Raw genomic sequence first — 25,460 nt, forward strand, 5'->3', positions numbered from 1 at the left:
TACTGGAAACGGAGGCTTCAAAACAGACTTTCCTGTGCCTGGGACAAATTGCATAGTTCACAATACTCGGGAAATGGATGCCATTTCTAACAGATGCATTATTTTCCATACAAATATAACTTCTCGGGTACATCTTGAGATAAACTACCTTACAGAACTCCAAAGAAAGGATTCACTATGGCAGAGTTTAGCTCTGATCCTGCAGTGTTCAGTATCGTCATGTCCACCTTTTCCTTCGGAAGAAACAAAAATTCACCATTCTCAATCTTCTCAAAACCGCAGAGTTCAAGAAACTGGATACCTCCCTTTAAACTCCCGACTCTCTCCTGATAAGCATGACAACGACTGGTTATTAATCATTAATCATAGGCCAAATTCAGCTTAAGCAGGGTCAGCATACCTGAAATGAAGGGTTGGTAAGTCGAATCTTCCTGAACTTCTCTTCATTTGGGTTCTTGGAGACATTACCGATGTATGTTAGCAGAGTTTGAAAGGCTCTCTTCACCTTGGCATCTTCTTCCTGATCCACAAGAGACAAAAATAGGGGGTGAACAAGCTAAACTCCAACTTTTATACCGTCTTTGAACAAGCTGACTTGTGTCCTTTCAACCATGAGAATAGGGTGATTGTTTTCATCACTAAGTCGGTAGAACTAAATGGGCGAGACACACACACCAAACAGCAACTCTAACATTCACTGGATTATGCAGATGCTTGCAGGAGATACAGACGTCGCAAGATTACTTGCAGAAACCCCCAGCTCCACAGACACATTTCTGAATGGATGCTCACCACCACATAACCAAGTTTCCAATATACAGTCTCCACAAGCAAATGTGCCTGTGCATATTTTATCCATGCATGCCATATTTTACTCCATTTAACATAAAACACGTAGTAGACCAAATCAATATCCACGTATGTCAACAGTCAGTGAAAGTAAGGAGCTGCATCCTCGGAATGAAAATCAGTAGACTGGTCACTGCTTGCCGTTTGGTCAGCAGTTGGCCATACAAGATATAGGATTATAAAAAAGAAAAAACTCCAGGTCCAGAAAATAAACACAAAAAGAGTTTCTGCTGAAGAAAATCTACATTGCTCTTATTTGCAAGGCAGCATACAATTATATATGAAGTTTCGCCCCTGGCCATGGCAACACGAGTCCACCATCACGAGGGAGGGAAACACATATCTAAAGACACTGAATTTACTGTAAGCCTAGCGCAACAAGCTAATCACTCAACTACAATGTATTAGTTTCTGCCTTCTATAACATACATCTCATGCTATCCAAATAGAAATTCAAGCTAACAACAGCTGCATTACCTTATGGCTTTGCTTTAGGGACCGCAGACAATCTCTCATTTGCTCTGCTTTTGAAGCAGGTCTCACAGGCAATGAACTCTACCAATATTGTTCAGAACAGAGATATTAATTCAGTAACTCACAATTACCGTACAAACAAATTAGAAGATAATACCTTCTTTTCCTCCACAGCTGGTGCAGGAGCTTTTATTGTAGCAGGGTCTTCTGGAGGCAATCCAAGTCTTCGTCGCCTTTCTGCCTGTCACACATAGATGCCTGACTTTTAGACAGCATCAGGCAAACAAAACCTAGGTACAAATATTTATGGTCTTACAAAACCTAAGCATATCAATGGATCAAAATCTGCAGCTATGCCCATACACATGGTAACCTGGTCGGATAAAACATTTGCGCATGTGCGCAAAAGGAAATACTTGCAAATGAATTATGCTGTGAAAATTCAAGCATTTCATATCTATATCTTGGATAATTAGAATTAACCTGTTCAGAAGATCCAAATTGACACCATATGTCCAAGAGAAACCCTCTCAAAAGGGCATGATAATCTTATAATGTTAGTGAAAAGAACTCAATTTGATGGCAGACCAAGAATCAAGAAAACATCTCTACTTTCCTTTGAATCATAAGAAAAGAAGCATCTTGTGGAACAAGCCTAGTAGATCGATCCTGCAAATTTCAATAGACATGACTATCAGGAGGAAGACTATGGTGGACATTGGGTTGGGTACTAATGTGCTATCAGATACCCTGATCAGCATGGGCCAGATTTTGGCTACATTTGCAGCATGAGATCCAATTAAACATAGTCGAACCCAGATCAACCAGTAAATGCTCAGTATGGTATAATTTGTTTAAAGTGGAGCTCAGTCTGACAAGTTTTGAGCCTGACATGATGACACATACACATGGGCCTGGGTCCTGGCAGTTGCCCAGAGAAAACCTTGGCCCAACCCAATCTTGATAAGAACCACGATGGACTGCCACAGTTTAGGGATTTCCCCAGGCTTGTGGTCATACTCTTATGGGACAAATCCAGGCCTAGGGAAGCCCGACCTGATGCCCACCTGTAATGAAGATAAAGGACCTCAGGCAGGAAACTAAGAGCCCATGATACACCTATTTGCAGACAAATTCCAAACATGTAGTCAACTGAAGCCCTTGGAACAGGTTTAAAAAAAAATTAAGGCCTACCTATTCTAGGAATGCTTTGTCCCCACACTTCTGGGATCTTTGTGAAAGAAAGCAGCCCCCGAGTAGGGATCTAGAACCAAGAGCCCTTCAACTACAAGGACTAGACTTTACCCTCCAGCCATCACTATTGAACCCTCCGGGATAAAATCTTGATATATGAAACATTATGAAGTACAAGAGATTCAAAAGCAAAGGTTGAATTTTTCAATTGAAGAATCAGTGGGACCCATATCCAAACCAAATAGGATACAACAAAATCTCGTCATAGAGAGTGGCATTGGTCTACAGATAACATGGTTTTGACAGGTCATTATCAAATTTGTTTAATGTGAAAATGACACCTCCCAAGTCCCAACAAACAGCAATGTCTTAGGATGTGTTTGAGATCCCTTGATTTTGTGCGGCTCTCAAATACACCCCAAGAAAAAGAGTTCAATTGGTGGAAAATATAGATGAGGTTCAACATTAAAAACACAACGGCATCAGGATTTGCACTAGCACCAACTTGTGGATTTTATACAGAAGTGCTTAACCAGATAAAGGACTTCCACATTATCTCGATATATCTGAAAAGTATCATATTGTTAACTTCCATCAGAACTATTTCATGGGAACTAACATGGATCAACATGATGAACTGTTTTCCATGGGTATTCAACAGAATCAAGCAGCATTATTAAAGCTTAGCATCAAGAATCAATTAGACTTTAGTGCCACAAATTTTTCCTGTAGCTAAAGCTAAGAGCTATGCTCCAATCAAGTGGAAGCCCAAAATTCTAGTTGTAATAAAGTAGCTTCTTCACAAGAACCAAGCAAGAATGGACACTTGAACAGTGTCATCCTTTCACTCTGAAAAAAAAATTAAGTTAAATAAATAAACAAAATGCACATGACTAGAAAGCAATGGAAGCAGAAACACCGAATTAAAGATCATGACAGAAATAATGAAGCACCTTATCCTCCTCAAGTCGCTGACGAATCTTTTCCCTTGCTCTTTTTTCTTCATCCTTTTCTGCTTTCCGCAATGCCAAAATTCTAACATCAAGCAATTGTAAGAACCAGTAGCATATATACTGCAAATAATTAAGAGCTTGTTCTAAATGCCCCAGGGCAACAACTACAGAGGATATCATTAAGAGAGAGAGAAATGACATTAGCTAACAAATAACCTCTTTCTTTCATTTTCTTCTTCAATCCGTTTTGCTTCCAAAATCTCCTTTCCAGCCCGAATCCTTTCCTGAAAGAGTACAGCACTTTTTCAGATTGAGAAAAGTAAAAAGCCTTTTCCAGATAGTTACTAGCAAAAACACATAGTACCTATAGACACGTCAATGCACCTGCCGTATGTAATGAAATATGCGGAAGCACTAAAAACACTAGCCACTAAGGACTTACAAGATCACAATCATACAACTGCACATGCACAAGTCCACTAGGGGACAATACAAAGATCAATAAGGCAAAAAGAAAAATACACAAGAATGTAAAATATAAGCCTTTATTGATCAAATACTTAATACAAGCCTTGAAAAAATAAGAGGGGGTTACCCTTATTTATACACAAAAGACACTTTTTAGGGAAGACCACATGGGAGCTCCCAACAGTCATAAATATGACTGTTGGGCAGCTCCCAATAGCTTTTTGGTCAAAGACCAAAGAGCCTTGGCCTTTCTAGTCAAGGACAAAAAAAATAAAAAATACGAAAAGGAAAAAAGGGTTACATGCAGTCCCTAAATATTATTTTATTACAAGAAAAAATGCCAAAATATCCCTGAATCGAAAAGCAAATTACATGGCATAAATAATGTGTATCTTAACAGCCCCCTCAAATTTACGGTGTAAACACCGAAAGTTTGTTGAGAAATAACAGAAAACGTGGAGCAGCAAGAGCTTTAGTAAAAAAGTCTGCAAGATGGAATTCTTAAGTGACAAAAGGCAACTCAATAGTTCCTCTTAAGAATTCATCACAAACATAATGGCAATCCATCTCGATGTGCTTTGTGCACTCATGGAATGTGTGATTGTTGGCAATGTAAATTGCACTTTTATTATCGCAACATGTTTTCGAAGGTTTGGAGACGTCAACACCCATATCTATGAGAAGATTTCTTAACCATACAAGTTTCATAGTTGTAGTTGTCATAGTTTTTTATTCTGCTTCAGTAGAGGATAATAAGACCTTCTGTTGTTTCTTACATCTTCAAGCAATCAAAGAATCTCCTAAAAAATACAAAAACCAGTAGTTGAGATTCTATCATTCGAATTTCCTCCACAATCAGCATCACTATAAGCAAGTAAATCTAAAGATGAGGATGAAGATAGAAAGAGCCCTTTAGTTATGGTATTCTTGATATATTTGATGATCCTTAATACAACACTCATTTGTATCATTGTAAGAGCATGTTGAAACTGACTAGCAGAGTAAACGACATGAGCTATATCTAGTCGGGTGATAGACAGATAAGTGAGAGATTCAATTAGTTGTTTGTAAGGTGTGGGGTCTTCAAGAAGAGTCCATCTTCAACTCTTAATTTAGCATTCACTACTTCAGGAGTTTCTACTTTCTTATCACAAGTTTTATTTGAGAAAGTATGTACCTTCTGAAAGAGTATGCAACTTCAATTCCTAAAAAATATCTTAAGAATCCTAAGTTTGACATATCAAAATTATCTTTTAAAACATTTTTAACATTACTAACTCCGCCTGTGTAGTTATACACTGCCGGTCCCAAGCCCGGATAAAGGAGGAGGGTTGCGGTAGGCCTGTGACAGCCAGCATAAAAACTTTGTCATATCCTATGAAAATGAACCAATATGAGAATTTCGTTGGGGCGTTCCCTACTGAGCGACGCGCTGTACTCTCTAGGCCCGGAGGCAGTGATAAATGTGCAAGGGTTGCTAGGTCGTCGCCCAGAAGCGACGCGTCACACCGGCGCCCGGGTGTGGTGTCAAATAGGCAAGGGTTCCCTCACTTTGTTGGACGGGTGGGGGTAAAGAAGTTAGTCCAAGACTATAAAATTAGGTTAGCCACTTGGAACATAGGGTCTTTAACTGGTAAGTTGGTAGAGTTAGTAGATGTTATGTGTAGGAGAAAGATTGATATTTTATGTCTTCAAGAGACCAAATGGGTAGGTGAGAAAGCTAAAGTGATAGAACCTTGGGGATATAAGATTTGGTATACAGGAATAAATAGGAATAGGAATGGAGTAGGGATTGTTATGAGTCGTCAGTTTATAGATAATGTAGTTGAGGTCCGTAGGAAGGGTGATAGAATTTTACTTATTAAATTAGTATTAGGTACGGATATTATTAATATTATTAGTGTTTATGCACCTCAAGTAGGTTTAGATGATTCCATTAAGCATCAATTTTGGGAAGATTTAGATGGAGTAGTACAAGAGACATCTTATGGAGAAAAGCTTTTCATCGGCGGTGACCTTAATGGACATGTAGGCATTAGTAGGGATGGATTTGAGAATATCCATGGAGGCTATGGTATAGGAAAAAGAAATGAAAGTGGAGAAAGGATTTTAGATTTTTGTTTGTCCTATGATATGATCTTAGCAAACACTTGGTTTAGGAAGAGGGAGTCTCACCTAGTAACATTTAAAAGTGGGGTTAATACGAGTCAGATAGATTTTTTCCTACTTAGAAAGAGAGATAGGGGTTGTTGCATCGATTGTAAGGTTATACCAGGAGAAAGTGTAGCTACACAACATAGAGTCTTAATTTTAGATCTTAGAATTAGACAATGCCGCAAAAGGGATAGAAATAGGATAGATCCTAGAATTAAGTGGTGGGCACTGAAAGGAGCTAAACAAGGAATGTTTGTAGAGCAGGTAGTTAAGAAAGTTGATTGGTGTCTCGAGGAGGATTCAGAATCAATGTGGAATAAGATAGCGGGTGGTATGAGAAAAGTAGCTAAGGAGGTATTGGGTGAGTCTAAAGGCGGTGCACCACTAGGTAAGGATACATCATGGTGGAACGAGGATGTCAAATTAGCTATTAAGGTTAAAAGAGAGTGTTATAGAAATCTAAGTAAGAGTCGTGATAATGAGAATTTGGAGAAGTATATGATAGCAAAGAAGGAAGCTAAAAAAGTTGTTCGAAACGCGAGGGCTAAGGTATATAAGGAGGTTTATGACAAGTTGGATACCAAAGAAGGCGAGAAGGATATTTATAGGCTTGCAAAGATGAGAGATAGGAAATCGAAGGATTTGGGTATGGTTAGATGTATCAAAGATGAAACGCAAAGGGTTTTAGTCAAAGATGAGGAGATTAAGGAGAGATGGAAAGATTATTTTGATAAGCTATTTAATGATAGTCATGCTCAAGATCTTGGAGACTTCTCCATTCCTTTTCATGAGATAAATCGTGACTTCATGCGCAAGATTCAAAAGAAAGAAATTGCAGAGGCTTTGAAGAAAATGAAATCAAGAAGGGCAGTTGGCCCAGATGGTATACCTATCGAGGCTTGGAAATGCTTGGGAGAGAAAGGTTTAGAATGGTTGACAAATCTTTTTAACTTGATTTGGCGAACAAATAAGATGCCTAATGAGTGGAGGAAGAGTACTTTGGTGCCTTTATATAAGAATAAGGGTGATATACAAGATTGCACAAACTATCGTGGTATAAAACTCATGAGTCATACTATGAAACTTTGGGAGAGGGTGATTGAGTCTAGGTTGAGGAAGGTTGTCATGATATCGGAGAATCAATTTGGTTTTATGTCTGGAAGATCAACTATGGAAGCTATACATCTTCTTAGACAACTTATTGAAAGATATAGAGAGAGGAACAAAGATTTGCATATGGTTTTTATTGATTTAGAGAAGGCATACGATAGAGTACCTAGGGACGTTCTCTGGTGGACGATGATGAAGAAAGGTGTTTCTCTCAAGTACATTAGTATAATTAAAGATATGTATGAAGGAGTAGTAACCAATGTCCGCACTTGTGGAGGGGTGACAACCAATTTTCCGATAACGGTTGGGTTACATCAAGGATCTGGTTTAAGCCCTTTCCTATTTGCGATAGTGATGGATGAGCTTACGAGATCAATTCAAGAAAATGTACCGTGGTGTATGTTGTTTGCTGATGATATTGTTTTGATTGATGAGTCTAGAGCTGGGGTTAATGCTAAGTTAGAATTATGGAGACAGACATTGGAAGCTAGAGGTTTTAAGTTGAGTAAGAGTAAGACTGAATATATGGAATGTCGGTTTAGTAAGCAACGAAGTAGTGATGGGAGTGTAGTGAAGCTTGGTGAGCAAGATATACCGGTGAATGATTATTTCAAATATTTGGGATCCATCATTCAAAAGTATGGAGAAATTGATGGAGATGTAAATCATAGGATAAAGGTTGGGTGGATGAAATGGAAAAGTGCTACTGGAGTGCTGTGCGATCGTAGAATGCCATTGTGGTTGAAGGGAAAGTTTTATAGGACGACTATTAGACCCGCTTTACTATATGGTACGGAATGTTGGGCTGCCAAGAGACATCATATTCAAAAAATGAGTGTAGCTGAGATGCGGATGCTTAGATGGATGTGTGGAAATACAATAAAAGATAAGATTCGGAACGAAGAGATACGTAAGAAGGTAGGTGTTGCACCCATTGAAAATAAGATGCGAGAGAATCGTTTACGGTGGTTTGGACATATTCGGCGAAGGCCTAATGATGCTCCAGTTAGAAGGTTGGAGAAATGGGAAAATATATTAGTTAAAAGAGGTCGGGGTAGGCCTAGGAAGACTTGGATGGAGATGATAGGAAAGGATATGAATGCTTTGAACCTCACCGAGGACATGGCGTTGGATAGAAATGATTGGAGGAAAAGGATTCATGTGGAAGACCCAAAATGAATTTCTTTTTTGGTTCATATCGCTGACCCCAATTGTTTTGGGATGAAGGCGTAGTTGTTGTTGTTGTTGTTGTTGTAACTCCCTTTTTGTTGTTCACTATTATAATCATATCATTTCCATAAAGTAGAAGGATAACTATGTCAATACATGTACTTTTAACAAAAAGATCAGTGTCAGTATAACATGAACAGAAACTCAAATTAATCATAACATTACTGAATCTATCATACCAAGCCTTGGGCACCTGCTTAAGACAATACAAAGCTTTTAAGAGTTTAAGAGATTTTTCTTTTTCAATATCAAATCCTGACGAAGGATTCATATAAATTTCTTCATTTAGTTCTCTATTAAGAAAAGCATTTTTAACATCTAATTAGTATATATGTCATTTTTTAGTTGATACAACGGCTATTAGAGTCTTAACACTAGTCGTTATAACTACGGATGCAAAATCTCCCTATAATCAATTTCATATTCTTAAGAGTATCCTTTAACTACGAAACTTACTTTATATCTCTCTAGAATTCCATCACTCTTGGTTTTAACTTTAAAGACCCATCTGTATCCAATGGGTTTCTTGTTATAAGGTGACTCAACTACTTTCCAAGTTTTTGTTCATGGCTTCAATCCAATGAGGAATATTTTTAACTTCATTATAATGTGAAGGCTCGTGATATGAATGTAAAGTTGTTAGGCAGGTCCTATAATTGGATGATAATGACTCGTAAGAGACAAACCTATTTGGTGGAATAGATTCTCTACCAGATCTTCTAAGAGGAGTTTCTTTTATAGGTTCACTATATTGAGAAAATTTTTCTAAGGCACTAGTAGGTTTATTTTGTTTACGCTGAATATAAACTTGAATATTTTTAGGAGATTTATTAATGATGTCATCACTACTCGATGATGTCCCAATATTAGAGTATTCATGATTGATATCATCTATAATTTCATGATTATTTAAAGTCATTATTAGCATGTATATTTTCTCTTGGAGAGAGTTCATATAAAAACATATAGTTTATTTATTCCCTTTTATCATACTCTTCAAAACCATTTTCATCTTGTAAGAATGTTACATCTTTGAAAACATAAAATTTGTTATTTTTGAAATCAAAACATCTATATATTTTTTTATTTTCACCATATCCAATGAAAGCAAATCCAATTGCTTTTAGTGATAACTTGTCTCTTTTGTATACAAGCACAAAACATTCACAACCAAAAATTCGTAAACGATTGAAATTGGATGTTATTTTTAGAAGTTTTTTATAAGGAGAAACATTTTTTAAAGTGGATGATGACATTCGATTTATCAAATAAGTGAAAGTTAAAGTGGCTTCGGCCCAAAAGTTTTGGGGAATATTTTAAGAAATAAGTAAAGCTCTAGCGGTTTCTATTATATGCTTATGTTTTCTTTTCGATAGCCCATTTTGTTGTGGTGTCTTAAGGCAAGATCTTTGATGGCAAGCCCTATTTTGTTTTAGATAGTTTTGAAATTCATTTGATAGATATTCTCCACCCGAATCCGATCTAAAAATAGATATATTGCTTTGAAATTGATTTTTAACTTTTATGTAAAATTCTTTAAAGAAGGAAAAAACTTTTGACTTAAGATTAAGTAAACCCATACATATCTAGTAAAGTCATCAATAAAAGTCACATAATACAAGTAACCACTTTTAGATATGATAGGAGAAAGACCTCATACATCCGAATGCATCAATTCAAAAGGTCTTACGGAGACAAAGATTTTATTTGAAAATGGGATAGATTTCATTTTTCCAAGAATACAATTTTTGCAAGTCTTATATTTTTTATTACAAGATTTGTCTCCAAAAAGAAAAGGATACATTTTAGAATAGTTTGGATGTCCAAGTCTTTTATGCCAAGTTTCAATACCCTTATCTTGGACATAAGAACAAAATGATTTTAAAGGAAGAGACAAAGTGTCACGGGCCTATTTCCTTCAATGGGCCAACGCGGCGCGACGGTCCTTCCTCACCGCCGCAAGCCTACTCGTCAGCTCGTTTGCTGATCGCGGAAGCTTGTAATCAGAGAGCAAGAGAGAATAGAGGGAGAGAAATTGCAATCACAAGAAGCAATCACAACGAGGGTGAACAAAAGAAAGCTCAACGCATTTACTTCATTCACAATTTTGCCCGCAGGCTATTACAATTCAAGTATACGGGCTGCCCCTTCGGGGTATTGATTCACCTGAACCGGGCAGCTTACATCAGACTCAACAAAAGCAAAACAGACTCTAAGCGCAATTGTACACTGTAAGTCGCAAGGGAACATGCTCCCCCCTTCAAATCATGCGCCGTCCTCGGCGCCATCTGTTTTGTGGTAAGCCCTGACTTCAGTCGGGTAGCGGTTATTCATTTGAAATGCAGGCTCCCACGTTGGTTCTGATGTTTCCTCCCACTGCATCAAGTATTTCTTCGTTTGTCCCAAGTAGTTGACCTTGTGGCAAAGGATCTGACTGAGGTGCTTCTCGGCCCGTTGTGCTGTCAGGGCCCTCTGCATGATGGGAGCGCGTTGTAACACACTGCGTTCCGGGTCTCCATCATCTGGATGAAACTGCTTGAGGTTGCACACGTGAAACACCGGGTGCACCTTGAAGTCTGGGGGCAACTCCAGCTTGTATGCCAGCTTGCCCACCTTCTTTGTGATGGTGAAGGGTCCCTCATACTTTCTGAGTAGTCCGCGGTGCCGCCCACCGAAGATGCCTGTGCGACCAGGGTATAACTTCACCAACACTTGGTCCCCAACTTGGAACCCTGCGGGCCGACGGTGTTTGTCCGCCCACTTCTTCATTCTCTTTGCCGCTTTGTGTAAGAATGTCTTTACCAACTCATTTTGCTCGTGCCAGTCACGAACAAACTGATAGGTGAATGATGGCCTTCCCTTTTCTTGTGTGGCAAGAGTGTGCGGGGTCAGTGGCTGCTGCCCCGTGGCTATCTCGAACGGACTGTGGCCTGAAGACTCGCTCTTCTGCAGATTATAACAAAATTGTGCCACATCAAGGAGCTTCACCCAATTTTTCTGATTCGCACTAACAAAGTGCCTAAGGTACTGCTCCAATATCCCGTTGATACGCTCTGTCTGTCCATCTATCTGCGGATGAAAGCTTGTTGAAAACAGCAACTCAAAGCCAAGTAGCCGAAATACTTCACGCCAGAACTTGCCCGTGAAGCGAGCATCGCGATTACTCACAATGCTCTTTGGTATGCCCCAGTGCTTCACCACATGCTTTACGAACAACTCTGCAGTCTTCTCTGCAGGGCACTCCTTGGAAGTTGGGATGAAGGTGGCATACTTTGAGAAACGATCCACCACAACCAAAATAGAACTGAGGCCCTCTACCTTCGGCAGACTAACAATAAAGTCCATGGAGATGCTATCCCAAGGACGTTCTGGAATTGGTAGAGGCTCAAGGAGACTGACAGCCTTCTGGTTTGTCCTCTTATCTTGCTGGCAGATGAGGCATGTCCGCACATAGCCCTCAACGTCGTCTCTCATCTGCGACCAACAGTAGCCGCGCTCAAGGAGTGCTAAGGTCCGCTCCTGACCAGGATGGCCGGCCCATAGTGTATCATGGCACTCCTTGAGTAGCTCCCGGCGAAGACTTCCCCACCGTGGTACAAAGATGTGTCCCCCTTTTGTTACGAGGAGGTCATCCTGTAGCCAAAATCGCTGAGTCTTCCCTGCCTGCGCCAGAGAAACAAGGTGTTGTGCGGTCGGATCCTGCTGCGTACCCTCGCGGATGCGGCTCAGCAATGCACCCTCCAAATGCACTTCAGAAGACTCCGCGCGCGCAGCTGCCAGTTCAGCCCTACGGCTCATGGCATCCGCCACAACATTGGTCTTCCCAACCTTGTACTCCAAGGCAAAGTCGAACTCAGCCAAAAACATCTGTCATCGAGCTTGTTTAAGCGTCAACTTCTTTTGTGTCTGAAAATAGCTCGTGGCCACATTGTCCGTCTTGACGACGAACTCGGCACCCAAAAGGTAGTGCCGTCAGGTCCTGAGGCAATACACAATGACAGTCATCTCACGTTCGTGCATTGTGTAACGCCTCTCTGTATCCTTCAGCTTGCGACTCTCATATGCGATCGGATGACCATCTTGCATAATAACTCCGCCAATGGCAAAGTCTGAGGCATCAGTGTGGACTTCAAAAGGTCTCGAATGATCAGGCAGTCGCAGCACTGGCTCCCTCACTAAGGCTTTCTTCAAGCCATCGAAGGCATCTTGGCACGCTCCTGTCCAGAGCCATACCCAATTCTTCTTTAACAAATCTGTGAGGGGCGCAGCAATGAGGGAATAACCTTCGATGAAACGCCGATAATAGTTTGCCAAACCGAGGAATGACCGCAATTCTGGCACTTTGCTTGGCGAAACCCATTCCTGGATGGCTTTTATCTTCTGCCCATCCATACGCAACACACCACGCCCCACAACATGGCCAAGGAAGCTAATCTCCTCATGCCCGAAGAGACACTTCTCTCGTTTGACACAGAGGTCATTCTCCTTCAGCACCTGAAACACTGTTCGCAAGTGCTCAACATGTTCCTCCATGTTGCTGCTGTAGATCACGATATCATCCAGGTAGACTACCACAAACTTGTCTAAGGGTAGAAGATCTGGTTCATTAAAGTCGTGAATGTGGCTGGAGCATTTGTCAACCCGAATGGCATTACTAGAAATTCGTAAGCACCATAGCGGGTGACGCAAGTTGTTTTCGGCTCATCACCTTCGGCAATCCTCACCTGCCAGTAACCCGATCGCAGATCTAGCTTGGAAAAGATACGGGCACTACCTAGCTGATCGAACAATTCCGCTATCAATGGCAATGGGTACTTATTCTTCACCGTGACCTTGTTCAAAGCACAGTAATCCACACATAACCGTTTGGAGCCATCATGTTTCATCTAGAAAAGGACCGGGGCACCAAATGGAGCTTTTGATGGACGAACAATGTCTGCGTCCAACATCTCGTCTAGCTGCCTGCGCAGCTCCTTCAACTCAGCTGGCCCCATACGGTATGGAACCATTGCAGGAGGCTTCGCTCCCGGGGTCAACTCAATCTTGTGGTCGACCTCGCGTATTGGCGGAAGACGCTTTGGCAATTCCGGGGGCATCACCCCCCGAAACTCCTCCAATAGTGGGGCTAGGGTCGGCGGCACTGCTGCTTCTACCTTCCCTTCATCTGCACGCACTGCAACTAAGAATGTTTGCGACACCCTTCTTCAGTTGTATTGCCGATAACACTGAAGACTTGCCTTTCTGCGTAATGCACTGCACTGTGTGTGACAAGTCTGACCCCATAATCGTCAACGTGTTAAACTTTGGCAGCATCATAACATTCTGGCTTCGCAGAAACTCCATACCCAGAATCACCTTGAAATCGTCTAGGGGCACCACAGAGAAGTTGGCTTTGCCGACCCAACTCCCCACTTGAGTAGCCACATCTCTTGCTTCACCAAGGATGGGTTTGGCCTCAGAGTTTACTGTTTTGATAGTCCTCTGCTTTGGCCCAGTTTTCAAGCCCAACCGCTCTGCCTCTTCCCGCGAGACAAAGTTGTGTGTGGCCCCGAGTCTACCATTGCTGAAGTAGACTTTTCATTCATAATGACTTCTACATACATAAGTTCCTTACTGACCTGCATGTTCTTAGCTGCGCAACTTCTAGCTGTGTTACTCGATCGCATGGCCCCCATCCTTGGTTGCATGGTCTTAGTGTCACTGCATTCAGTATCGCTGCATTCTTCCCGTGCAGCATTGGCTTGCCCGTCGTCCTTTACAAGGCGTTTTGGGCACTGCCTGACGATATGTCTATCGCCGCAGAACCAACATGTCACAACCGCACCCTTGTTGCTGTTGTTATGCTTTGTGAAGTTCTGTTTCTTTTCGGATTGATGGCGTGTCGACGCCTCACCTTTATCATTGCGCTGCTCATCCTTCTTGCCTCCGTGGTCAGGCTTCTTCCCAACTTTAATTGATGGGGTGAAAGGCTTGCGCTGAGTGTCAACTAAGCGCTCAGCCGCCACATATGCATCTTCCAAAATACGGGGGTTGCTCCTTTCCACTTCAGACTGTGCCCATTGCTGAAGTCCCACAATGAACCAGTTGAGCATGTCGTCTTCTGGCATGTTAGGTATCTCCAACATAAGCTTCTGGAACGTTCTGACATAGTATTGCAACGAACCAGTATGTTTGAGCTCACGAACCATCCGGTAAGCCTGTCTCTGCGCATTTCTTGGCATGAAGTAGTTGCGCAACTCTACTTTGAAGTCATCAAAGGTGTCTATCACACATTGACCCCTCTTCATGTCATTGCGCTTCCGCCTCCACCAAGCGATAGCATCACCATCAAGTAAGGCCGCTGCAGCCTTGATCCTCAGATCTTCGAGGGTCACATTCTGGATATCCAAGTAGTATTCTACTTTGAACAAAAAGTTCTCAATGGCCTTGTTGTCGCGAGAACCATTGAATTTTGCGGGTCTAGGTACATCAATCCTTGATGGTCTCTCACCATTTCCGCCATTTAGGGTCACCGTCCGCTGCAACGTACGGTTTCTCAACTCAAGATAGGTCACTGTAGTCGTTAATGAAGTGACCTGCCCCATTAGTAAGTTCACCTGCTCTTGCAAGCTCGCCACCACATCATTCAATCCATTGAATAATTCACATGTGCGTGAAATCGCTTCATCATATGAAGTCACATCTTCCACCAGCTTGTTAACAGTTGCAGCCAACTCTTCTTGGCCCCGAGGTGAACTCATCTCCTCAGCTTCGGCAACTGCGTTGCCTTTGGTGTTGCGCAAGTGTTAATAAGGCGCCACGATGTTTTGCTCACAAATCACAGCCTGTCGGCGTGTCTGTCGACACCGACTCTAGAGTCCCTTCCCCAACACGAGAACGGGCTCTGGTACCACTTGTCACGGGCCTATTTCCTTCAATGGGCCAGCGCGGCCGACGGTCCTTCCTCACCGCCGCAAGCCTACTCGTCAGCTCGCTTGCCGATCGCGGAAGCTTGTAATCAGAGTGCAAGAGAGCAAGAGAGAATAGAGGGAGAGAAATTGCAATCACAAGAAGCAATCACAACGAGGGTGAACAAAAGAAAGCTCAACGCATTTACTTCATTCACAATTTTGCCCGCAGGCTATTACAGTTCAAGTATACGGGCTGCCCCTTCGGGGTATTGATTCACCTGAACCGGGCAGCTTACATCAGACTCAACAAAAGCAAAACAGACTCTAAGCGCAACTGTACACTGTAAGTCGCAAGGGAACACAAAGAGTCCATAAAATAAAGATCTTCTTTCCTATGGCCTTGCCCAATCTGTTTTCCGGGCTGGAGATCCTGCACAAAGTAACCCTTAAATGAAAAAGATATTTCACATTCATGGTCGGCAATTTGAGAAACCAAAAAAAGATTTAAATTTAGTATGGAAACAACTCTAGCTTTTGGAATAAGAAAGGTTTGAAAATTTTTAGAATTTAATGTTTCTATATTCTTAATTTTCAAAATGGTTTAATTGGTCATAGAAACACAAGATATATTTGAATTAGTGCATATATTGGATAAGGCATTCTCATGAGGAGTCATATGGAAAGATGCTCCTGAATCTAGAATCCAAGAGTACGTACCGGGAGAAGATAAGGAGGCGATAGCAGCACCCGATGTAGAAGAAGTTGCGTTAAAATTTGTTGAAGTGCCATGAATATTTGACCAAGTGTGCCTTTAAGATCCGCTCCACTTTTGCCTTCTTCCTTCTTGAGATTAGATTTTTCAACGGAAGCAACCTTATACTTGAAGGTTTCATTCAACTTAGGACAAGCAGGTTTAATGTGAATCAGTTCATTACAATGATGACAAATAATCATTTTTCTTCCACCACTATAGTTATTATTATTATAGTTATTTTGCCTCTCAAAGTATAGAGGCTTATAGGTCTTGACATGATTGTTGGGTTTAAATACCGCCAAGACTTTATCAAAACTTTTACTCATACCAAGACGAGTTTGTTCTTGAATGATTTCGGCAATAACATCTTCTAGAGGAAGAGGAGTAGATCTACATAGGAGAGAAGATCTAACTTGCTCAAATTCGGGATGAATCCCATATAAGAATTGAAAAAAACTATCATGTTCCATTTGTTTTGCCTAGGTTTCACGTCTTTAATAGCAACTCACTTAGGCTTTAAAAGTGCTAGTTCATCCGATAGGATGATTCAAAGCACTATAATAGTCTTGGATACTCATTTCACCTTTCTTGATAGTCTTAGCCTTTTCTTGCAAAAAATATGCTCTTGCAAGATCCTTTTGGATATACATACCCTTCATAAAAAACCAAGTTTCATTAGCTTTTCGAAATTTTGCAATGTTTGCACATAATTAAGTTCGACATTGTTTATGAACCACGAAAGAATTTTTGCATGGTTGCTTTTCCAATCTTTCACTTGTTTATAATGATCTTCAATAGCCTTGGCACAAGCATCTCTCTCTAAGGCTTTCTCTTAACCTCCTTCTAGTTTTGTGAGCTTGAGTTGAGGTTCGAGGGTAGTACTCATCACATAACCCCAAAGCTTTTTCCCTTTGAGATTGTTTTTCATGGCAGAAGCCCACATCATGTATTTTTTTTCAGCTTAAGGAGAGATCAATCTTAGTCTCCATTGTGTGAGCAAGAGAGAAAGAAAGCAGAAATTAGAAGAGGAGAGCATGATCCCTTACAAGACTTTTGTCACAAACACAATTACTTGATGGCAATCTTCCACAAGGCTCTGATACCATGTAATGAAATATGCGGAAACACGAAAAACACTAGCCACTAAGGGCTTACAAGATCACAATCATTCAAGTGCACATGCACAAGTCCACTATGGGACAATACAAAGATCAATAAGGCAAAAAGAAAAATACACAAGACTGTATAACATCAGCCTTAATTGATCAAATTTTACTACAAGCCCTTGAAAAATAAGAGGGGGGCGACCTTTATTTAGACACAAAAGGCCCCTTTTAGGGGAGACCACATGGGAGCTCCAAAGAACTGTTGGGAGCTCCCAACGGTCATAAATATGATCGTTGGGTAGCTCCCAACAGCTCTTTGGTCCTTGGCCTTTTTGGTCAAGGACAAGAAAAAAGAAAAATAAAAAATAAGAAAAGGAAAAAGGGAGCTACATGCAGTCCCTAAATATTATTTTATTACAAAAAAAGACTAAAATACCCTTTATTCAAAAAGCAAATTTCATGGCAATGGCATAAATAGTGTGTGTGTGTGTGTGTGTGTGTGTGTGTATATATATATATATATATTAACACTGTACCCATGTCGATGCAGGTATGGGTACATGTTGGGTTGGGTCCGACCTTGACCCTACCCAAATAACAGTTTTTTGTGTTCTGACCTAGGTCAAAGGGCGGGGTAGGTCATTTTTGTCCCCCACCTTGACACTATAAACCCTAGCCCCCTCCCCCTCAATTCTTACTTGTTATTGAAAATTGAGTAAACTAATCCTGTTAGTTTGTTGCTAAATGTTAAATTAATTTATTGTTGTTGGAATTTGATTACTTGAAATTTGTATTTATGTGAAATATCTTGTAATATATATAGTTGTGCCCACATTTTTTGGAATTGTCGTGTCGTACCCACACCCGTACCCACGTGGCATAGCTTAGCACGTATAATAAGCTAATGTTTGAAAACTAATTTAATAAACAGAAAAACCAATACAAATTAAACTGATATGATTTTTTTTCTGAAGTGGAAAAGACAATATAAACTAATAAAAACTTCAATAAATATCCAACACATAATATAACTGATCAAAGAAAACAAAGGAAAACACACATGAAAGAAAAGACCTTCTACCATCTTATAGTACACCAATCAGAATCACCCTTCATAAGAAAAGAATAGGAGATGGAAGGTCCTGCAGACCTATGCCATTAAAGGAAATAAATCCTGATATCTGCCATATTAAACTAAAAGAATTTATTTTCAGCAATTAGAACTCCAGTGCAAGCATCATCCTCACCCTATTATTCCTACACTTTTCTGGTGAGTTCACTAAAATGCATTGAAGCATACCCCAATTTCCTGCCATCAACATCAATTCTTGAAAGCAAAAAGAAAATGTCACAATGCCAATTACTGATACCTTCTCTCTTTCTCTCTCCATTCGTCTTTCTTCCTCTTCTTTCTTTTTGCGAGCCCGTACCCTACAAATAGGTGAGGTTATCAGTCTCAAATTAGAAAATAGATGTACAACTACAGGATTACAGAAAGAAGATGTAAACAATAGCAGGAATGGAAGGATTGCCGATATATCTCTAATAGAACCACGCCAGCATGTACAGAAAAAAGGAATATATATATATATATATATATATATATATATATATATATATATATATATATATATATAAGATGCATCAGCTGCTGATCAATGATGTGACACATACAGCATTAGGCATAGGCATAGCTGTGTAACAACTCTTGACAAAACAAAGAAATGGAACTTCCAAAAACAAAACAAAGACAGAGGAAGGATTCGTTTATCAAAAAAAAAACACAACCAAAACCACTACTGGATTATGCTTCCATCCATATGGAGAAGATTCATTCTGATAAAAAGGACACGATAATCAACTTAGAACAGTCTCATTCATTAGTGAATTCTCTGCTTATTGAAGGAATCTTGGAGATTCTGATGAAGGCAATCCAACTAATCAAAACATTAACAGACAACCAGATAAACTACACAGAAAATCAGGGAGTAATATTGTTCTTGGCTACAGTCGAAAAACCATGAGCAGTTGAGCACCCTTTTTCTGAAATTCACAGCATCTACTGTGGCCCTCTAAAGGTCAGTAGTTTCAGAAAATATCACAATCATTAGAATTTGTATCTGATAACTATGCCTGTTAATTAGAAAGACATGAACCATGGTTTTTTAGAGAGAGAGAAAGAGGGGTGATCAAACATCAAACATAAACCATGAAAGAGAACTCATACAAATTCAATAGCTTAAAATAATCCACAGAAAATAAGCAGTCTACTAAACCACAACATAGTCAAAAATTTCAGTCTTTTAGTAAACCAAAATGAAAAGTTTGATGAGTACTCTCTCCAGCATTCTTCTCTATATCATTTTCCTGAGTACAATATATTTCCATACAATATTAAGTTGAGAGTACAAACCTCAGTTCCTGTGCTTTGGCTTTCATTTCCTCAGGAGTCAATGTTTGTTTTGCAGTTTCAGCTTTAGCAGTATGCACAGGTATCTGAAAATATGAGATTGCATGAAAGGAAAGAATATATTAACACACACAAATATACATACATAAGTATATGCACGTACGTTTATTTATTTGTATATAGATACACATATTCGGTGAAGGCCTAATGATGCTCCAGTTAGAAGGATGGAGAAATGGGAAAATATATTAGTTAAAAGAGGTCGGGGTAGGCCTAGGAAGACATGGATGGAGGTGATAGGAAAGGATATGAATGCTTTGAACCTCACCGAGGACATGGCATTGGATAGAAATGATTGGAAGAGAAGGATGCATGTGGAAGACCCAGAATGATTTTCTTTTTTGGTTCATATCGCCGACCCCAATTGTTTTGGGATGAAGGCGTAGTTGTTGTTGTTTGTTGTTGTTTGTTGTTGTATAGATACACATTCATGACAGCCTAGTGAAACAAATTATAGAAAAGCACATAATTGAGACACATTTATGAAGTTGAAGAAACTCCTCTACTCCACTAAAAGATAGCTGAAAAACAATCAAAAAATGAAGAATTGCAGACCCAATCGCTAAAACTGGCAACATTTTATTGGGTAACTAAATAACGAAGGAGGCTCTCATAAAGAAAATTAGTGGTAGGTAGCATACTATGTCACATGGCATTGGCAAAGATACAGCAGTAGCGGATATGTCTCCAGAATCAACATCCATACGGTATCAATGAGTCAAAAGACTCAAAACTCATAGGCACAGATTGTTTTGACTCAATCTGACACCGTAGATGTGATCTACATATTTGATTTAGTGGAGATCGGCCCTTAGATCATGATTTTTAGACAAAAATATATATATTTTTAAGCTGAAAAGATTTCAGCCGTTGAATTTTTATTTGCCGGAAAACCTGTTGATACATCAGAATCTGGTGATCCAATCAAACATGTAGATCACATCTACGGTGTCAAATTGAGTAAAGACAACTTGCACTATGAGTTTTGACTCATTGATACCATATGGATGTGTGTAACGGAGACTTATTCCAGCAGTAGCACAAGAAATTTTCAGGAAGGTAGAGAAAAGTACATGGCTCAGAAAGTCACTCATGCATATACACGAGTTTATTAGCTTTACTCATCTGAGATTGCAGAATTCATTTTAAGATTGCACACTTGTACTATACATATCCTTTTGATTTAGTTTTAGCATCCTCATCCATAGGACCATATGCCACAGCAAACTAGTTGAGGCATCTATTGCAAATCAAATCACCAGTCACCACCATATAAACAAGAAAAAAGCCCATGAGACCATCGACTTTGAATCATCAAAGGAGTCATGAAGTGAAACTTATCACCTTGCTGATATACTAGTAATGGTAGGCCTGATGGGTCTCTTGTAGCCATCATTAGACTGCTCATCATACCATTGTTTGTTCGCAAAATAAGACAGACTTCACAATGACAAAAGACTCACCATATTAGCATCAGCTTTTCAAAAGCTAAAGAAATCTAACAAATGGTTCTCTTTGGATGGGAATTAATCACTGGGCATTTTACATAACTTTAACACCATGCATATAAGTTTCACCTTTTTCTGACTGGAAAAGTCTCTCTTTTAAGATAAAGAATCATCCTCAGAAATTAAGGATTGCAGGTCAAAGACACCACTTACACGGAAGGCCAACTTTTATCCAACATAATCGAGATCCTTCTAGCCATACAAATAATTCATAAGTTACAAGTTTCCCTTCAATGCCCTGAACATGACAGGAAATGTGGTTTCTCCAATGTTTGTCTTCCAAATAATCATGTAAATTGCATAAAAAACAAGAAATAATGTTAATCTAAGGTAATTCTCTCCCATAAAGAACTATAACATCCTAAAGTGCATTACGCAATGGAAACCATCACATATCAAAACACATGTTAAGTGTCTATATCTTAACATGAAAATTTAGTGCCAACTTTACACCTAGCAATTACCTGTTCATAGCCATCCATAGGATGAAAAGTAAAACCCTTTCAAAGTAAAATGTTTTCAAGATTAATACTAAATGATTGATGCTTTATCTGGAGGTAACAGTCTCAAACTATGAGATCACTTTGAGAAAAGACAGAACGATGTCATTCCATCTATGAACAACTCTAATGAAAAGATAAGTACCATACCAAGGGCATCTGATCAATGTCTTCATCATTCTCATGCTCCACAATCCAATTGATGGCAGCTTCAATTCCATCATTGCCTAAGAAAAGGACAAGACAAGTTCAAGAAACATGACAAAGCGCACAAGGGTTCACTAAAACAAACATAGATACTGGATTTTATATGCTGCAAGAGCTTCCAGTTATACATGCTCATGCTTAACAACAAGGTTTCTAATATCTAGAAGCAATAAGCTATATGATGGTTTCAGTGTAGAACCTCAAAGAGCAACACACTTGCACTAAAATGTCCCAATATGTCTGCCAAAACTGTCAGACAGTGATACTACATGTCAAATGAAATAATGCTGATTCACTTTGAGTCACTGTGCAGAGGAAAGAACTTATGCAATGCAATATTTCACAAACTGTGATTTAAGGAGAATTTGAGCATCACATGCACTGCTGCTTTCTTTTCTCCTTTAGCTTTGGCCATGATATCTTAATAGCTTCACAAGCTCCAGAATAACGATGGAGACTCAATGAATATCAGGTTGAAACTTAAGGAAGGACCTAATTGAAAAAAAAAATAAGCAACCCATTATTCATAAAGTTCATTGTAGATGAAAAATAGACAAATTTTATAGTCACGGCCCTAAAAATGTTGAGACAGCAACTCCATAAGATTTAATCTTTTGGGTGGTCTCAAAACTCAACATCACTCGACTATCAAAAGAACCACATAAAGGCAGTGCAGACGATGAATAAAAGAACCTGCTAACGTTTCCAAAAACTTTTCTCAAAAATAAATGTAATGGTAAAATGACAAATGCAATATCAAAGATTCACAGAGTACTGCTGCAAACACACGTCACTTTTGTGATGCATTTATTTTATTTTATTTTAAGAAGGATAGTTTCTGACATGGCAAGTTATTCCAATTATGTGCAGTTCTATATTTTTCCACAACCGCGCCATCTATTTTGGTATAAATTGATATCACGGAACCAGAAATATCAGAACAAAAATATGATTTTTCTATATTTTCCCATTCTGGATAAGGTGAAATCAGCTTCTACGAGTTCATCAAACATTAGCTACTCAAATAAATAAGTAATTCAAAAACTACTTCCCTAGAAGTAACTCACCAGAATAATGGAGTGCTCTAGTGGCTCGGGCAGTCAAAAATCCCATAGATTCTAGTTCTTCCAGCAATTTTTTATCAACATCCGGAACAACCATTTCTGAATAACTCGAATATACAATAAACCAAAGTAGACACTCTTTAATCAGTTCCTCGGCTCTGCAACACACATTCATTACCCAGCAAACAGAACATGTCAAAATTTTACCTTCTGATTCATTACTCCCAGGATCAGGAACCTCAACGGAATCATCAACAGCAGCAGGAGCTTTTGGGGCCTCGAGGTCGATTGGCTTCACCGCCTCCAAAGTCCGATCGACGAACTCCGTGTGCCCGGTACGCTTCGTATGCAGCTCACTTTCCTTTGATCCCGGCGAATAAAACAAAACCATACTTACTAACCACAAACACCACGCAAAAAAAGAAAACGCAAATCCAACAAGAAAGCGATGCATTCTCCCTTTGACTTACGATTTTCGATCTGCAAGGCTTCCCGCAGGACGAACACACCAGATTCAGCACCTGGATGACAAAAAATCGAACAAATTCAGCCACCGAAAGAAAAAAAACAACGGATTCCACGGAAGAAAGCGAACCGATCGATGAGAATTAGGGCTTACGGCTTCGGTGGACTCCTCAAAATTGGAGTGGGAGGTGAGCTCGGCGTGCTCCTGCGCCTCCTCCACAGATCGCAGGAGGGCGCCACAATCTCCGCATCTGAGCGAGAGGCCCGCCATCTAGAGCGAGCACCGATGGCAATGGTGCGATCAAGATGCCCTAAATTCCCTCCCCTTCGCCTTCCCTCTGCGACCGATCGATCGATCGGCCTCTGCCTTTTCGGGATTCTTTGCCTCCTTCTCTTCCCTCGGTAATCGCTACGACTAGATGAGACGGGAGTGACGCAGCCGGGCATCGTCCATTTATAGGCCTTCTCGCATGTGTTTAGGGCCGTGGATCCAAACCCATGTTGACCCGTTTTGTGAGGGTCCGGTCCCGTACCTCCTGAACAATCTCACAGTTCTCGTTCTCGAGTAAGGATGTCAAGATTGAATTGTATCCGATATCCTACCGAATCCAACCCTGTTTAGTCGAATTCGGTAAGTTAAAACCATATCCGATTATACTTGGATTTGATCATTTGAATCTAGTCTTGAATTTTTAATACCAAATCCGATGGATATCTGGACCTGACAGTTATCTGAATCCAATTATACATAAAAAAAAACGGATTCAGTATCAGCTTTTTCCATCTGGATCTGAATCTGTTAAGCCAATATCCTAAACCGACCTGAATCCGAACCGTTCACATACCTATTCATGGGAAAACCGAGGCAAGGGAAAATTCATGATCATTCGAAAATTTTGATTTTCTCCAAAAAATAAAATTACAGAATATATACAAATATATTAGAATATATTTGTATCATGTTAATAAGGTGCTAAAAAACATTTTTTGAAACAATTTTTTTTTAATAATAAGGTGCTAAAAAACAAATTTTGAAACATTTTTTTAAATAATAAGGTGCTAAAAGACATGATACCAAAATAAGTGATCTTTAAAGATACCGTTTTTTCGACATTATATCAGCTTTTGAAAAATCATAAAAAATGGAGGCAAGCTATATAAGGTGTCAACAGGTCAAGTTTACCCGGACCAACCCTTACAGGGTTAGGGTACTGTGACAAATAAGAAGGCCCGATTAAGACCTGTGTTTGGACCCGAATATCCAATTAATACATGGACCCTGGTATAGTTGTGAAATTTTATATCAGACCTGGACCCGACCCGAGTTTCGATTAAGACACATAATTTTCAATGTAAAAGTGATAAAAATATTATTTTATCAGGTATGGCCCAGGTCTCGTTTATGTAGTTCTTATCGTATACGGGTATGTAGGGGTGTCAACGGGTCGGGTTTGGTTCAAACCCATGTGGAACCAGACTTGAACCAGATTTTTGGGTATGAAATCAGGACCGAACTCGAGTCTAATCAGATATGAACCCAGGTCTAAGAATTACATGAACCAAACCAGGACCATACCCGATAAATCTATATTTTTTTAGCATTTTTATAATGAAAATTTGTGGGTCTTAATCAGAACTCGGGTCAGGTCCGGGTCTAGTATAAAATTTCACAAACCATACATGAGTTCAGGTATTAATCAGACTTTTGGGTCCAGACCCGTGTCTTAATCGAGTTTTCTTATTTATCACCATACTGGGACCCTATAGGGTTTGGTTCAGATTGTGTCCAGGTAAACCAGTTACATTGACAACACTATGGGCATGGTTTCTCTTATAGTAGACCCAGGTCCAGACCCGATACCATACCAAAAAATCTGGTTCAAGTCTGGTTTCACCTAGGTTGGTACCAAACCCGACCCATTGACACCCCCTAAAGCTATAAGTGTTTATCAATGAGAGCTAGACTTTGCTTTTTTTTCTTAATAGTCAAGCTAGGGTTAGGCCGACCACCACCAGTTATACAATGTACTATTGGGTTTTGAACTTGCGACATCCCAACACAAG

The 25,460-nt window shown here is 39.8% G+C and overlaps 1 protein-coding gene across 1 annotated transcript; it reads right to left on the minus strand.

Annotated features, from left to right (window-relative positions):
- Positions 1-23,831, minus strand: LOC149843280 (uncharacterized). The gene is made up of 13 exons (XM_089999693.1): positions 23,551-23,831; positions 23,402-23,452; positions 23,139-23,292; positions 22,935-23,030; positions 21,811-21,887; positions 19,596-19,678; positions 18,553-18,613; positions 3,687-3,754; positions 3,471-3,552; positions 1,481-1,564; positions 1,327-1,404; positions 401-520; positions 1-326 (listed from the first exon to the last, which is right to left on the minus strand). Exons 1-13 carry the CDS (start codon positions 23,665-23,667, stop codon positions 150-152), a joined length of 1,248 nt encoding a protein of 415 aa, XP_089855819.1. The 5' UTR covers positions 23,668-23,831; the 3' UTR covers positions 1-149.
- Positions 23,832-25,460: the final 1,629 nt, after the last annotated feature.

The sequence above is a fragment of the Nuphar pumila genome, chromosome 3, assembly GCF_984573655.1.
Source record: "Nuphar pumila chromosome 3, dmNupPumi1.hap1.1, whole genome shotgun sequence".
Lineage (NCBI taxonomy): Eukaryota > Viridiplantae > Streptophyta > Magnoliopsida > Nymphaeales > Nymphaeaceae > Nuphar > Nuphar pumila.

What these genes read in the sequence shown, in the direction of transcription:
- LOC149843280 (XM_089999693.1), bottom strand. Translation starts at nt 23,667, where the DNA reads ATGGCGGGCCTCTCGCTCAGATGCGGAGATTGTGGCGCCCTCCTGCGA. An exon ending in TTGAGGAGTCCACCGAAGCC is followed by an intron (nt 23,453 to 23,550) that starts GTAAGCCCTAAT and finishes TTTGTCATCCAG; the next exon opens with GTGCTGAATCTGGTGTGTTC. An exon ending in CCCTAAAGCAAAGCCATAAG is followed by an intron (nt 521 to 1,326) that starts GTAATGCAGCTG and finishes CTTGTGGATCAG; the next exon opens with GAAGAAGATGCCAAGGTGAA.